Source organism: Mus musculus, chromosome 6 (assembly GCF_000001635.26).
Source record: "Mus musculus strain C57BL/6J chromosome 6, GRCm38.p6 C57BL/6J".
Lineage (NCBI taxonomy): Eukaryota > Metazoa > Chordata > Mammalia > Rodentia > Muridae > Mus > Mus musculus.
In genome coordinates this window covers 16,830,661-16,847,182 of record NC_000072.6, presented here as the reverse complement: position 1 = coordinate 16,847,182, position 16,522 = coordinate 16,830,661, and the positions used below count along the sequence as shown (strand labels likewise).

Genomic DNA, 16,522 nt, shown 5'->3' with positions numbered 1-16,522 from the left:
TTTCCTTAAGAAGAATAAATACATCTTCGCAAAATATTTATCCATTTCCTTACTGAACTACAAAGATGTGGGCCTTCTTAATTAACTCTTAACTTAGACAAAGGAAGATAGAAATTTGCTTTGTACGCTCCTTAAGATGGGTGTGTATGCATTTTCTATTTACTAACATTGGGTGCTTAAAACTTTTAGATGACGTGAAGTATACTACATCCCTTGAATCTCAACAGTCTAGTGATATTCAAAAAGAAATTAACCATTTACACGAAATCAAACACTACCTATAGCATAAAATTAAATAAAGTATTAATCATTGCGATTCAGGGCATAAATTAGGCTATAACTGAGCTTAAAAGATGACGTAATTTAGCTACTAGAGTAAAGCAGGATTAGCTTCATTGTCAGAACCCTGCCCTGTTTCTAAGGAATAATACACTACTTACGATCTGAGCGTGTACTGTGGATTCTGTGGTTAGGAAACACTTCCTCCATTGTTACAGTACATGGGCTAGAGCTCCTTTTCTTTTACGTTTCTGCAGTTTGCTAGTCAGTCTACATTGAAACCCATCTGAATTCCATCTCTTTAGAGGAAAAGTGCCTTTACCTAGTTCCTTCCCCTTCACTTTGTGTCTTTTTTGTTCCGCATATCCATTATATTTCTCAAAGGCACATTGGAAATGCACAACTCAGGTTGGGTTGCCTCAGCTCAGAACCAAGAACTATTCAAAAATGACCATGGAAAATGGTCTGTTTGAATGACTCACATCTTATGGAAATGGTCTGTGTTGTGGAATGCCTCTTAATTGTATCTGTTAGACTCACATACGTCATCTCAATTTAATCAACTTTTATTTGTTTATAAAATGAGTAAATTGAAATGGAAGAAGTAATACAACCCAAGGAGTATGACTACACTCTAGAAAACACAGGAAATAAATAATTCCATACCAGCTAAAACAAAATAAGTAAAGCATGCACACACACACACACACACACACACACATATACATACACATATACAAACAAAAGCACACACAAACACACATTCGCACACCAAAAATCCCCAACTGCAGTGTCTATTATCATAGAGTCTACATTCACTAGTGTCTTAGCGCCAAAGTCATCTTAGTGTTATTAGCTGGAATATTCATAATACTCTAGAACATTACTGTAAAATGGGAAAAAATGTATGCCATCAAAGAATCACAGTTGCTCACTTCATTAACAACATGAAACCTTCTTTGATGGCCAGATTATGTTAACACTAACAACATTCTGAGGCTCCTAAGTGTTTTACCATTATACTTACCTTGTGTCTGCACAGAACTTCTAGACTTGTTAAGATGTTTATTTATTTTTTATCCCTAAAACAGTGTTTTAATAGTACTAATTTATAACCATGTCATGATCTGGCTCAAATCTCTATAGATTTGTGAATATTCATCAGACTTTTCATTTGTGCATGAACTGATCTTTTTTTATTGAGATACAAAGACCAATTTCAGCACATCTTATCAACAAGCATTTTGCAATGTATTTTAAAGTAGTAGGGGTATATTTTTGTTTAAAATTAGCATGGTCTCTATTGTCACGATTGTTCCATAGTGACAAATTTAAAGACAGGGATTTAAGGTAACCTACTAAATCTGTATGTGTTTACAACAATGGCAATGATTGGTCGACCTTTTCTCTCTTTTCTTCTTTCAGTTATCTGGGAGTATTTTGGATGTGTACAGTGATGAGCAGGGCATTTCTTCAGCTAATGCTGGTCTCACGGATGCTCCTTGTCCAAGTATTCTACCCATGAGAAAGGAAATTGCAGGTAATGTTGAGTTTTTAAAAGTTTGACCTTTCAAAAATTTTGTCACTTGCAGAAGCTATGAATGATAGAGATATTGTCACATTGAATAGATTTTTAAACCGTGATTACAATGGCTACAAGGGAGAACTGCCGAGAGTAAGTGCAGCATTTCCTGATATCACTAGGCACTAGGTTAAAGTCACTTACATTTTATCTGCACAGATTCAATATTTTAGTAGCGCCTCATAAACTTCTTCCAAGCGTTTACAATATGATCCCATCTCTTTGGGATAGGGACCCAGAAGAAGATTGGCCAATTGTTGAGACTCAGTCTCTTATGAGGCTGTGTTCTAGAAATTATCCAGGTACAGAATGTGTCATGCACTGGGCCTACACAATACACCTCAAAGTTGGTCCATACACTGGCTGTGAAATGCTGTTGGCTAACAAGTAGTCTTAGGTTGTAACTGCATGGACTGCTCCAAAGGTTCTATAGATGATATAGTGTAAGTAGCTTTGGGAGCTCCCTGGACATTGCCTTGGCCTTCTGTGGGTATCAGAAACCCAGTTAATGCTGAAGGAATTACCCAGGTTATGGAGAACAGGGATTAAGAACTCTTTTGAAGGCTCATAACTACCCTGCTTGTCAAGAACTTTGCTATTTCCTGAGTGGCAGAATTGTTTTGACATGACCCTTTGAGATATATAACTAGTTCTCTTTCCTATGACATAGTAGTCATAATTATTTTTGAAGAGATTAGATTAATTTGCAATTCTCAAAATTATGGGAAGAAGTTGATGAAGAGCTTACCATTTTCTAAGCACCGTGTCTGCTCATTTGTTGTCAGATAGCTACTATATTCATTTTTACCAGTGAGGATCTTAAGCCACCAAGTTTGGTAACTGATCTCATGATTGTTTAATGGAAAATTAGAAGACAGATCAGGATTATGCTACTCCAGGTCTTAAAGACATTGCCTTTTACTAAAAATCTCTTCATATTGGCACCAAATATATTATTACACCCTTTTAGAATAAGCGATATTCCATTTCTAGATAGTATGTCTGAACACTGTACAGAATGGCTTCAAGGAAGAATTAAGCCCCATTTCAATTATTGTTCTTTGGTTCAGAAACTGATGGTAGAGCTTTGGCAAAGGAGAGACAGAAAAAGGACAACCACAACCTCAGTGAGTATGTTTCCCTTTTCTTCAAACAAAGTTAATACAAGAGAAAATGCACAGTGGCCAAGGAAAAGGTCTTTTGCTGTCATTCCTTTAGTACCTGAAATCAAATTATTGGAATGAATTGTTTATACTTAGCAACTTCACCAGTTTTAAAAATGCAAACCTTAAGGTCTCTTGAAAAAGTCTTGCATTTTCATAAAACGAAGCAACCTGGATTCTGTTTTGACCCTTCTTTCCTGATCAGGGCATCCTTGATTATAGTGAGTACATTTGGTTACCCTTGAGTAGTGTTGTGATCCACCAATTCAAGACTTAAAGAAAGAAACCGGCCATGAATGTTCACTGTGTCAGCAACAAGAGGGCATCCTCATTTATCAGTATCTCTTTGCTCCTCCTTTTCTAATGAGTTGTTATCTGAGAGGCACAGCTTATGTTGCAAAGCTCAGTTCTGCATACCTTCTTTAGGTTAGTTTGACCCTGATTACCAGTCACACGTGAAGAAGAAACGCAGGTGAGAGGGGCAGATTAGGAGCAAGAGTGCTCAGTCTTGTCCTTCCCAATCTCAAATGACTTCCACTAATTGGGAAACTGCTTTGTTCTGAGAGGCAAAGCCACAGCAGGAGAAGAGTAAAAATGGAGATGGGAAGGAGTAAAACCTCCGGTTAGACCAGCAGCTTTCTCACATGCAGTGGACTGGAATTCGTTCTCCATGTGCCTGTGAAACCCAGATCAGTCCTTATTGCACCTGCTCTGTCAGACTGGTAAGAGTTAACTGACTGAGCAGATCTGGCCCTTGCTTCTTACTCTTTTGGACCATGGCCTTTTAGCTTCCCTTAGTCCTCAGGTATTGCAGACAACTCTGATTTAGAATACGAAACAAGGGAGAGTTCAGAGTTAATATCCTGAGGAACCATGGGTCCCATGAAATTTCTGCCTTTGTGCTCTCTTTCTGTCTTCTATATAGTCAGCGGGTTCTTTAATTTATAGTATGGTTGTTGCCTACTATGTGTCTTAGCAAAGTATTTTATAACTGGATTCTCATGCTAAATCATTTCATCCTGAGGTAAATCAACTTTAAAAATTTAGTACCATGGGTTTTATAGACAACAAATGTAAAATATTCAAAACTACATAACGTACAGGTCATTGCAAAACCACAAAGGAGGTTCCCTTTATCTGATGCCTAAATATTAAAAGTTAGAAGTCAAATTTGAAAATTCTGAATTCTTATTGAAACCAGGAAGGCCAGGAGTAGATTGAAAGTTCTGGAGTCCTTTGAGTTTGGCCTGGGAAAATTGATACCAGTTTTTATCCTGCAACCTACTTCTCGTCTCCTTCAGGTTCATTCTCTCAGTAGCTTTGACATGAGTGAACACCCCACTCCATAGATGTACTACCCTATGGCTATCTATACACACGTGGAGGTGTGATCTCCTTCTCTAGGAAGAGGAAAGCTCAGGCCAAGGCTTGTACTAGGCCTGGAAATGAGCCCCGGAGTGAAAGAGGAAATTCCTCAAGCAAATGAGCCAAACTGCCTTTCAGCAGGATTCTCATGGCCTTGGTCTGCCTTGGTCGGTGTGACCAGAGAAAGCAAAAGTGCTCTACCGAATGTCAGTCAGGGTTGGGCTCTGTTTGCCTGAATTGATTAAATGAATGAAACAAATAGTAAACTTTTGTAATTTGTTAAAATGGAAAAATTTAAAGTAACTTGTGTATACAAGAAAAACCTTGAGGAACTGAAGTTGTAATTATTTAAAATCTTATAGGTAGCAGCTAAAGAGAATAAAGAAACTTTTGATAGTATGCACATAGTAGAGTTATATAAAATATTTTGAACATAAGACTAACCTACTTTGAGATAAAATCATGAAATTTCTTTGTTGTTGTATGTTTTATCTATGATGCAGAATATAATATATGTGAACATGGAGTTATTAACAAATTCTCACTTGGGAACATATATGCTTTTCCAAGAGTTCTTTGGTTTATTTACATAGCATTATTTAGCTACTTTATGTCATGTAGGAGGAAGCAGGAGGATTGGTAAAGAGGGCAAACAAGCTCAATGATTGATTGGATTGTGATTAGAATGTAGTTTCATGAGCTAATGCTTATTAATGGCACATTGCTTTGCAGTCCATATTTGTTAGTGACTATCCTAATTTCATGTAGCATATCTCAGCTCTCAAGTAGACACTCTTTGGGTATTTCACACTGTTTGTGAAGTATGCTTTTTTCCATGTCCTTTTTGTTCAAATGTCCCTGACTACTTTTTACATGTAATTTACTGCAAAAGTATTAAGTAGGGCCAATATAAGAAGCTCATCATATTACTGACAGCAAATAGTTTATATATACAAAATTGCTGTTAATAATGAATGTGAAGAAAATTAAAGAGGGAGAAATCTTAAATAGCTTTTATCAATAGCTCCCAGATGGCTGGCATTACACATGTAATATCAGCCTCAACCAATTGACCTAATTCCAGAAGTGCATATATTGACTCTATAAAAACCAGAGCTTCTATGTTAGGTATGTGTTCAACAATCCTTCCAGATTTGTATGGTTAAAGCAAGAGTTTGACAACTACTTATCTATACATTATTGAAAGAAGCTGAGGAGGAGGGAGACCCTGTAGGAGGACGAACAGTCTCAATCTGGACCCCCAAGATCACTGGACCACCAAACACCAGCTGATATGAGGCCCCCAACTCATATACAGCAGAGGCCTGCGGGTTCTGTGTTCATTCAGAGTTGATGCACCTAACCCTCAAGAGACTGGAGGCCCCAGGGAGTTTAGAGGTTATGTGTGGTGGAGGGTGGGGACATCCACGTGGAGACAGGCGGTGTGGAGGAGGTATGGGATATGGAGCACAAGGAGGGTAGACAGAGGTGGGGACTAAAATACAGAATGTAACTTAAACAAATAAATAAATACATTTAAAGAAAAAAGAAAAGAAAAGAAAAGAGAAGAAAAAGAAAAGAAAAGAAAAGAAAAGAAAAGAAAAGAAAAATGGTGCTACCAAGAGATGGTGCCATGGATAAAGGTGTTGCTTGCCAAGCCTGACAACTTGAGTTTGATCCCAAGGAACCACACCATGGAAGGAGAGAGGTTGTTAATACAAGTTGTCCTCTGACCTGCTCCCCCTGTCAAAACATAAACAAACAAACGAGTTGTCTAGTTCACATTCATTTAGTTTAGACCTCTCATCGGCTGAGCTCTCTGGCGATATAGTCATAGTTAGCTAATCATGTATACTTACAACATCCTATGCATTGATGACAGTATATGAGAAGTGTAAAGCATGGTGATAGCCTAGAAAGATTACACTGATAGACTGCTAGAATGTGTATCTGTGAAGTATCAACCAAATGGGATAATCATATGAACAGATATGTATGTATGTATATAACATTATGAGTAAATTCAAAGAATAAAGGTGTTTGGGGAAAATATTTTGTTGTGTTATAAATATTAAATTCTTTACTTTTAGTCCAAGATATAAATACAATTCTATCTTTTTATTAAAGGCTTCCTTTTGACTAACAGGATTTTTTCTTTTTACTATTTTTAAAAGATTATTAAATTTGCAGCTGACCAACAGTGAACTGTGTTTTAATGAGAATAATCAATAATATTTCTTTCTTAATAGTTGAAAGAAGAAGAAGGTATAATATTAATTACCGAATCAAGGAGCTTGGCACTCTTATTCCAAAGTCTAATGATCCGTGAGTTCAAAATCATTTATGCAATAAGGTCCTAGTTTCACTACCCCACAAATGGTTGGGTGGGAAAAGGGAGGACAGATCCAGTAACCAGGAAACGAAGCATCTGATAGCAAAGATAAGTCTACTTCTGGACTCCCTTTCAACTATCTATATCAGTGGGATAGTTATCAGGCATCAAGGTGTTTCCAAGACTCATCCTTCTGATCATAAGAATAAATATGTAAGTTCACCTCAGAACATAGGGGCAATGTAGTAATAGTGCCAAAAGCTGTTTGAGACAGGCTGGGATACTCGATTTATGGTAATAACATTTCTTCAGACTTAAAGATTTATATGAACTTTAATGTTAGATTGTCATAACTCTATATATGTTCAATTTCTGGCTATACACATATATCAAAAATTGGAGTTGTAAAATCCTGTTGATTGATGTCAAACCAATTCTTATGGCAAACACACAGCCAGATGTGATGTTTGAGATTGCAGGTATCAAAAACAGTCAAATTTTCAATTTAGAATGTAGAGGTTTTATATAAAGAGCAAAGTCATGATCTGCATGATCTGATCTTGAATGATGATTTAAAAATGATCTCTTCAAATATTAGCAAATACAATCCAGAAATGATGGTGTTTGATAAAGTGATGCTTGTGAGAACTGAAAACTTTCTTTCCTTAAATCTAAATGTTATAACTAAATTGGGTAATTAAATCATGTTTGAGAAAGAGCTTGGTATTTATTGCCATGAACACACTAGACAGTGCAGGCATCACGGTGAACAAGGCAGAAGGACCCAACCCAGAATAGACAACTGAGGAGCTCAGGCCTAATTTGGGCTATTCAGGTTGTCATTCAGCCCTGCTAAATTCACTAAGATTCTAGAGAGATGGGTCAGGGGTTAAGAACAACAATATGAACTAACCAGTACCCCCCCACCCCCCGAGCTCGTGACTCTAGCTGCATATGAATCAGAAGATGGCCTAGTCGGCCATCAGTGGAAAGAGAGGCCCATTGGTTATGCAAACTTTATATGCCCCAGTATAGGGGAAAGCCAGGGCCAAGAAGTAGGAGTGAGTGGGGGGGTGGGTGGGGGAGCATGTGGGGGACTTTTGGGATAGCATTGGAAATGTAAATGAAATAAATACCCAATTAAACAAAACATTAAAAAACAAACAAACAAACAAAAAGAATGCTTGCTGTTCATCTGGAGGAACTGAGTTTGGCTTCTAGCACCTATGTTGGCCAGCTAATCCCTGCCTGTAAGATCAGATCATGCAGATCATGACTTTGCTCTTTATATAAAACCTCTACATTCTAAATTGAAAATTTGACTGTTTTTGATACCTGCAATCTCAAACATCACATCTGGCTGTGTGTTTGCCATAAGAATTGGTTTGACATCAATCAACAGGATTTTACAACTCCAATTTCTGATATATGTGTATCTCCAGAAATTGAACATATTTGGAATTATGACAATCTAACATTAATGTTCATCTAAATCAGGGAATCCAGTGTCCTCTGGCTTTTGAAGACACCTGCACAATACTTGAAATACATCCACAAAGACAAGTACAGTTACAAATAAACATATTTATTTTAGATATACCTGTTTTATTGCTTAAAATATATGAATATTTTACCAGCATGTATCTATGCAGATATTGTGCATCACAAATGCTGTAGAGGAAGGCATTGCACCCCCTGATACTAAAGTTACAGGTATTTGTTAGCTACTTTGTGGGTGTTGAGTTGACCTTGGGTCCTCTAAAAACCGCAAGCACTCGTAGACATGGAACCAACCCTCCAAACCATATACAAAAAATTAAAAATTAATATAAATCTGTAAGATAGAGTGGCTTATTGCCTTTCCTTTATAATTGCTTTTTTAATAAACATATCAATAAGGTATATGGTAAAGCATCTTACAGATTGTTAGAAGAATTGTATTCTTTAACATTTTATTCCTGCTTTGGTAGTATAAGTATTCTTTCTTGCTTAACTCATCGCATAGCATATAGGATGACAAGCTTTCCCTATAAATATCTAAAGCCTTAAGTTTTATAAAGGTTACATTTCAGTTACTTAACTCTGAATGAAAAGGTAAAATCACTGTGTTGCGGTAATGGTCAAACTGAAAACTAAAACACAATCAGAAAACACAAGTGTTAAGCAAGATTATGAATTTGAATAAATAGCTCTCAGTTGAGTCTGTTGCAGAGATGAGAACCATTAACAGATTAGGGATATATAATTTGAGTTAAAGAAAACAGCTGTGTGTGGTAGCTCACATCAGCAAATCCAGTACTCTAAAGTAGAGGGAGAATAATCACTGAGGTTATCCTGGGTTACATAATAAATGCTGTCTCAAAAGACAAAACAACAACAACAACAAAGAGGAGAAAGGCATACTTTAAAGAAGGCCAGTAAAGCAAAGCAAGGAGACCTCAAGCTAATAAATGTCACGTGTCTGAACAAAGGCAGGGTGGAGTGTCTCCCTCTGAGGACTTTTCCATCTCCTGAGACTGAACTTTGGGGAATTAGAGCAGATACACCTTAAAGATGTTGAATTAAATGACGGAGCGATTTTTATATACCAAAACATTCAGAAATTTATTTTACTTTGCAGATCAAAACCAAGGAGTTAAAGATAAAATCATAACAAAAAATGTAGTTGAGAAATACAGTTTGAGACAAATACAAAGCATATATGTCCAGGTATTTTCTTAATACATTTTGGTTAAAAGAACTTTAATGGTTTGAAGTGGCTTTCATACCCAAGGAGACAGGCCATGTGTGTTTCTGGAGCTTTACCCAAAGGAATCCTACCCTAATTTATACCTTAGGCCTTTTTTTATTTAACACTACCTTCAAATGTTTAGTTCTTCTCTTAAAAGTGTTAAAAGTTCCTCAGAAATAATTAAGTTTACAGAAAACAAAAAACCAATGTGTTGTTCTTTGTTTAGCGACCCATTTACATCCCACCTTTCCATGATAACATATATTCTTTCAGAATAGTATTTGAAATGATCTTGAGGGACGGAATGTTCCTTTGTATATGAAACATTTTAACCATTTGGATTCAAAACATTAGCTCTTTTTTCGTTGTTGCTAACTTTTTTTTTATTAGATATTTTCTTTATTTACATTTCAAATGTTATCCCCTTTCCTAGTTTTCCCTCTGAAAATTCGCTATCCCTTTCCCTGCTCCCCACTCACCCACTCACCCACTCCCATTTCTGGTCTAGGCATTCCCCTATTTAAATGCTGTCAAATGTAGCAACTTTTAAATACAGTTGAAAAAGTATGTGTTTCCCTCCACATTTTGTAGATTTTTTTTAGATTCAGATAAGTAGTGCTTTGTGGTTCAGATTTGGCTGTAATTGTCCTATGCTTAATTTTTTTCTTTAATTTTGGGAATTTTACGCATATATACATTTGATCATATCTGTCCCTCATTTCTTCCTTCAACATTCCCCATATCCCCCAAATAGCTTCCTCCTAAACTTGTCAAACACACACACACACATACTCACACACCACACCACACACCCTCACACCCACATACACTCACACACACACTCACATAACACACTTACACACATCCATATACACACTCACAAACACACACACTGACACACACTGACTCACACACTGACAACACTCACATACACACATACACACACTCAAACACACACATTCACACACACATGCTCACATCCACATAAATTCATACACACACAAATATTCATATAGACACACATACACACACACTCACACACACTCACACACATTCACACTTTCATATACACACACATACACACACACTCACACACACTTTCATAAACACACAAACACACACAAGCACTCACACTCACACACACTTTCATATACACACACTGACACACACTTTCATAAACACACAAACACACACAAGCACTCATACACACTCACACACACACTCATACATACACACACACACTCATACACTCGCAAACATTCATGCACACACACACACACACACACACACACACACACACACACACCTAGGTCCATTTAGTGTCTGCCATATATGCATGTGTGGGGGCCATATCCTTTGCTTTCTGTTCTTTGTCTGTCATGCCCACTCTCCACTCCATGCAAGGATATGAAACACAAATAATGTTACATAGGGTTCCTATTACTATTAAAGAGTTCTAATTCTGGAGACCAGAGTATTTCAGGTTCAGTGACCAGCATTTTCTAACCATTGTAATTAATGTTTGGTAATTAACTTTTTCTTCTTCCTAATGCATCTTGATAGTTCTCATGCAACATTAGATCCATAATGTTTTCAGATATTAAAATAGTTATTAGTCTTTTCTACACTTTTAAATTTATATATCCCCTATATTGAAAGCATTTTAATATTTTCTATGCTAATACTTAAAGTTTTTTCAAAATGTTTAATTCTATGAATTTATCTTAAATATTTACAAATATTAAAATATGTAAATATAGTATTCTGAGTCCAGCTTTAAAAATTACAATGCTATCATTTGTGTAGAAAAATTGATTAAATGGTTTCAGGAAGCTTGCTCTGTTGCATAAGGAAATGTTTCCCAACTCAGCTGTTGGGAAACCACTCAGGACCATCATTCAGGGAAGAATGTATTTTTTCTTTCTTAGAAACAAAAGCAACCATATTAGGAAATGGGTTAAAAGATTGGTACATTTGAAACGATCTTAAAAAATTTAGGTTTAGTCATCAGTAATGCACATTTCCTAGTTCATTAATGCAGAAATACTGCACATAGATTTTAATCTTAGAGTTAATAATAAAAGCAATTTTCACTAAAAATATAAAAACTGTAATGGTAGAATCATGATATTGCGTTTAGCTCTCCCACAAAAAGTCACTTTATTACTTTCTTTTGACACTTATTTTCATTCTGGGATTAATTTTACTATATAAGGGCTTCTTAACTATTCTATTAAAATTTCTATTCAGAAGCAATAATATCTAAGAGTGAATAATAGTCATGTAAATCATTATTTCATATTAATGTAAAAGATTTTGTAAGTTCTTATGAATTCTGCTGACATGCACAATTGTGAAAAGGTTATCTCTCCCTTCTTCAGTGATATGCGCTGGAACAAAGGGACCATTCTAAAGGCATCAGTGGACTACATCAAGTGGCTACAAAAAGAACAACAGAGAGCCCGGGAGTTAGAACACAGACAGAAGAAATTAGAACATGCTAACCGTCAGCTTAGGCTCCGGATTCAGGTTGTTATGCGATGGCTGCCCTGAGCTGCACAGAGAGCTACTCACTGTCCTCTCACAATCCTTATTTATTGGTTTCATTCATACATTGTTTTATTAACAACTGTTTTGATTTGGAAAAAAGAACTTTACTCTCGCTTAGAAGATTCTGAATTGAGTTGTTTCAGTTAGATTTTTAATTAGACATGTAAGGCCAAGATGATTTAAATCGGTGTAGAACAAATGAGAACCAACTACCCAATGCAGAAAATAACGTTCATTTAATTCACACATGACATGACCTCAACACACACCCCGGAGGCACATAAACAATGCAACCAAGTGCACCATATGTTTCTGTAAGATGAGTTTGAACACTAAATCTTTCCCTCATCTTTTGTGTCTTTAGCAACATTGTTATGGATTTTACTGTGGCAAGGCAAATACCAGTTTAGCAGTTTACATTGTAACTTCTCATCTGTTCATGTGTCACAAACAAAGTATGGACATTATAACTCTGTCTCTTTTTAACACAAACATGCATATGGTCATGCAATACACTTTATTACAATGAAACATTCTTGAGTTATGGCAAGTGGTTAACCAGGAGCTATAAGTGGATCCCACAATTTACATATTACACTATTTAGTCCAAGCCACTATGCAGTCATCACATCCCATGTTGTTTATAGACAATGAGATGACTTTTTTTTTAAATTAGGTAATTTTTAGGCATTGTAAGTACATCAGATTTCTTTATTGTAAAACTATAGTTTGCACAACCTCTTCCTTTTGAACACTAGTTAATATTTTGTTTTATTTTCAGTTTGCTTTCAATAATTATGTCATGGATAATTATGACATTATTTCATAATTCTTATTTGGGCATTTGCAGGAACTAGAAATACAAGCACGTGCTCATGGTCTACCAATCCTGGCTTCACTCGGCACAGCTGATGTTGGTACCCACATCACCAAGCAGCAGACCCATCCTGAGAGGAACTTAGGAGGCTGTTGCTTACAACTGACTCCAACTCAGGGGACAAGCCCGGAGTTCTATGAGCAAGCTGTGGCTTTCTCTGATCCATTGTCTCACTTCACAGATTTATCCTTTAGTGCCGCTTTGAAAGAGGAACAAAGATTGGATGGCATGCTACTAAGTGATACAATATGCCCCTTTGGGACGGACCCACTACTCTCTGCCATTTCCCCTGCAGTTTCCAAAGCTAGCAGCCGAAGCAGCCTTAGCTCAGAGGATGGTGATGAGTTGTAAGCCGCAAACAGGCTCAAGACATCAACCAGGAAGCAACTCTCTGCTGGTGCTACTCAATTGTGATCTGCCTTTCATACCTTGCTTTCACTTAACTCTCTGAAAGGAATTATATTGGCCGAGGGGGAGGGGTGGCGTGTGTTTAGAAGTGCTGGAAGAATTCATGGGAAGAAGAAACATGATGTGAAAGAATCATTGAAGATCACAGTTGTCTACCGAGTTCAGATTTCCTTACATTTATTTTTTTTTCTGGAAAATGGTCCAGCTTGATAACGGCTCTAGTGTTGATACTTTCAGAGCAGTGACATGCTAGGATATTGCTGGAGCTAAGGTCCTTCAAAAGACTGCAACATCCCACTCCCCTCTCACTCACGTCCAAATCCTGTGTTACTTTCTACAACATCATTTTCTAAAGATTCACGACTAACAAATTTGGTGATAATTTCTTTTCCTTTGTCGGGTGGACATACTATGTATGGTTGAATCCTTGTCGGGGGAAAAAAAAAGTATAAATTTTTTTTCATTTAAACTTGAAACTAAGTCTGAAATAAACATGATTTTTTTCAAAATAGAGCAAAGAATATTTCTTAAAGCAATGTTTTCTAAAATCATATTCTCACTCTTTTAATCAGTTCAATGAAATTAACTCTAAACACCTTGCATATTTATGGGCCTACGGTTTCTTCAGATAAAGCAACACATTGAGGAGTCCCCTCCAAGACATGTCCCTGGATTTTAATCGTTTTACACAAATACACATGCATACAATGTAGATAGGATCGATTGTTTCTTTCTGCTTCATTCCTCTGATGATCTCATCAATGCCATAAACTATATTCACATTTTTTTTTGTTCTTCAAAATATGTTGTATAATCAATTTTAGTAATTAAAATATAAAATATTCCCATACTAGGAAAACTTATCTGGTATGTAATATGTAATTTAGATATGGATTTCTTATTCATATAGATATCACAAAAATTGATAAGATATTGAATATTAGACTATCAACTGATCATCTGTAAGATGGAACTACATTTTATTTTATTCAGATATGATTGGAATTATGTGATTTTTCTCTTGAAATTGAGATGACGCTGTGGTTTGGCCTTTGTCACCATTTAGTACAATGTAAGTATTTGTATGTATAGTACTTCATTTGTGTTTTCTCTCTTGAATTTTCTAAACTTTAGGAATTTTATTAGTATACATATTGCTTTGTGTGACATTATGGCTGGACCAAAATGAATGATCATGAATCAGTCAACATTGGTGAGGGAATGCTTAAAACTACACTATGCCCTATGAGACTGTTGGACAGTGAGAAATATATATATATAATATCTGATTCTTGAGGAGGCATGTAACAAACCCACACGAAAACAAACCCGAAAGGTAGAGGGTGTGCAGAATTAAAATCTAATTATATGCTGTGAAGTGGAAGTGTACAGAGATAATGAAGAAGATTGCAAATTTGAGTGGGAAATGCATTATGTAAAATGCACATGTTAGAAAGAAGGGGGTTAATATAGGCACAAATATTAACCAAATTATCGAAGAAAATACAAGACGGAAATATCCTCCTGGGACATTTGTCTGACAAATCTGTATACCTTCCTTCAGGTGTTGTAGTGAAAATTAAGTCTAGACTGCAATAATGTAGTAGAGATGAAATTTGTTACTAGAATGGAAAGTTAGGTAACAAAATTTGTAGTTCTTGGTTGAGTTGTGATCTCTGGAATGTTCAAACAGGCTTAGGATTTTGTCCACAATATATCATCAAAATCTCTTTGGTTCTTACGCTATTGAAAATTGATGAAACCCAAGATCCTTCTGGATAATAGCACTCTATTGCTTACTGTTTATCAGCTATGACTCTGGGATATTAGAATATTTCACTGTTTGAGATGGAAAAGCCACTTATAATGTCTAGGAATGGCAGTTAAAGTCAGATGGGTTGGTTCTATTATTATTTTAGTAATAATGACAAAAGTTTTCCTCAGAGTTGATAATTTGATTTGACTTTGCAAATCAAAGGGAAATAAATGCTATATGTCCCATGGAAAACATACTGTTCTAGCTAGAAGATTATTTCTTTTGTGTTTCTGCTGTTCCACTTTTTATTACATCTAAGGCTTGCATAGGTGATAGTGTTGTCCTGACATAATTTTCTATCCTTGTCCAAAGAACTAAGGTATCATAGTATTGGGTAAAATAAGGGCTTGGCAGATTGATCAAGCCTAGATATAAGGTTCTGGAGAAAAGACTAATAAATTTAATGCTCCATTTATATAATTTGTGATTTCAGGGAATTACAAAGTGGGTAAAGACACTTTTAAGATAGTGTAGAATGACGTTATGCCAATCGATGAAAAGAATTTTTAAAAATTTAGACAATAATTTTTAAGTTTTCATGGCATAGGTGCCTTGAAAGCTTAGCGACAGCTATTTATTCTTTTCCTAGAAAAATGGAGAACTATGTATGGACAGTAATTTGCACACATACTAAGTTTGTAAAGCTCCCAAGAATGTCTCCATGGATACCAAGTGAAAGTTTCTGTACCACATCTGTAATTCACACACATCTGTAATTCACACACATCTGTAATTCACACACAGATACTTAATTATCTCTCCATTGGAGCACGTGTGCAACAGCTAATACCTTATGTAGTAGAGAGATTACGTAAGACCATATTCCACTTCTAATAGCATTGCTGTTGCAAAGGTAAGCATGCATACCAAATATAAAATTACTTGTCAGAATGCTGCCCATTCACAAAAGAGTCCACATACAAGAAACGCCTCTTACCCCATAAATTATGTCTTGTGTGTTATATATTTAAAATTGATTTTTTTGTGAACATTAGATTTTGTATACATTTTACAATAAGGTTTGGCATGACATATAAATTTCAAGTTAAAAATAACATAAACTAAAATATAAGTTATTTGAGCACCTAGGGGTCTTAGAAAGAATGTTAAGAAAACTGATTAATTAAAGAATATTGTTGCAGACTTTACCTAAGAGAGAAAAGAAAATCATTGTCAAAGAATCCTAGTACAAAAAGACTGATTATCAAACCACTGCTAATAAACAAGTTGCTAATCATGTGAAGAAGTAGTGCATAATTTCAATGATAACTTTACTTTGGTACATGTTTGATGATACCGTCCAAGCCAACCTCTATTCCCAGTTTTCAGCAACCTCTCATCCATTTATGTTGGATTCCTTCTTGTGAATTTGTAATAATCAGCCTTTTCCATGTCTCAGTTATCTAACAATAGTGACCC

The 16,522-nt window shown here is 35.9% G+C and overlaps 1 protein-coding gene across 6 annotated transcripts in view; it reads left to right on the top strand.

Moving 5' to 3' along the window:
- Positions 1 to 16,256, top strand: part of Tfec (transcription factor EC) — a 67,538-nt gene extending 51,282 nt beyond the window's left edge. For 2 of the 6 annotated variants that reach the window (XM_006505035.4, XM_006505036.3), the window contains 5 exons: positions 1,705 to 1,819; positions 2,932 to 2,988; positions 6,639 to 6,714; positions 11,834 to 11,981; positions 12,853 to 16,256. In XM_006505035.4, the coding sequence (XP_006505098.1) occupies positions 1,705 to 1,819; positions 2,932 to 2,988; positions 6,639 to 6,714; positions 11,834 to 11,981; positions 12,853 to 13,230 (774 nt within the window). In that variant the 3' untranslated portion in view covers positions 13,231 to 16,256. Of the gene's footprint in view, positions 1 to 1,704; positions 1,820 to 2,931; positions 2,993 to 6,638; positions 6,715 to 11,833; positions 11,982 to 12,852 lie in introns of all 6 variants that reach the window. The other 4 variants (XM_017321504.2, XM_006505037.3, NM_031198.3 and 1 more) reach the window with 3 other exon arrangements.
- The last annotated feature ends 266 nt before the right edge of the window (positions 16,257 to 16,522 follow it).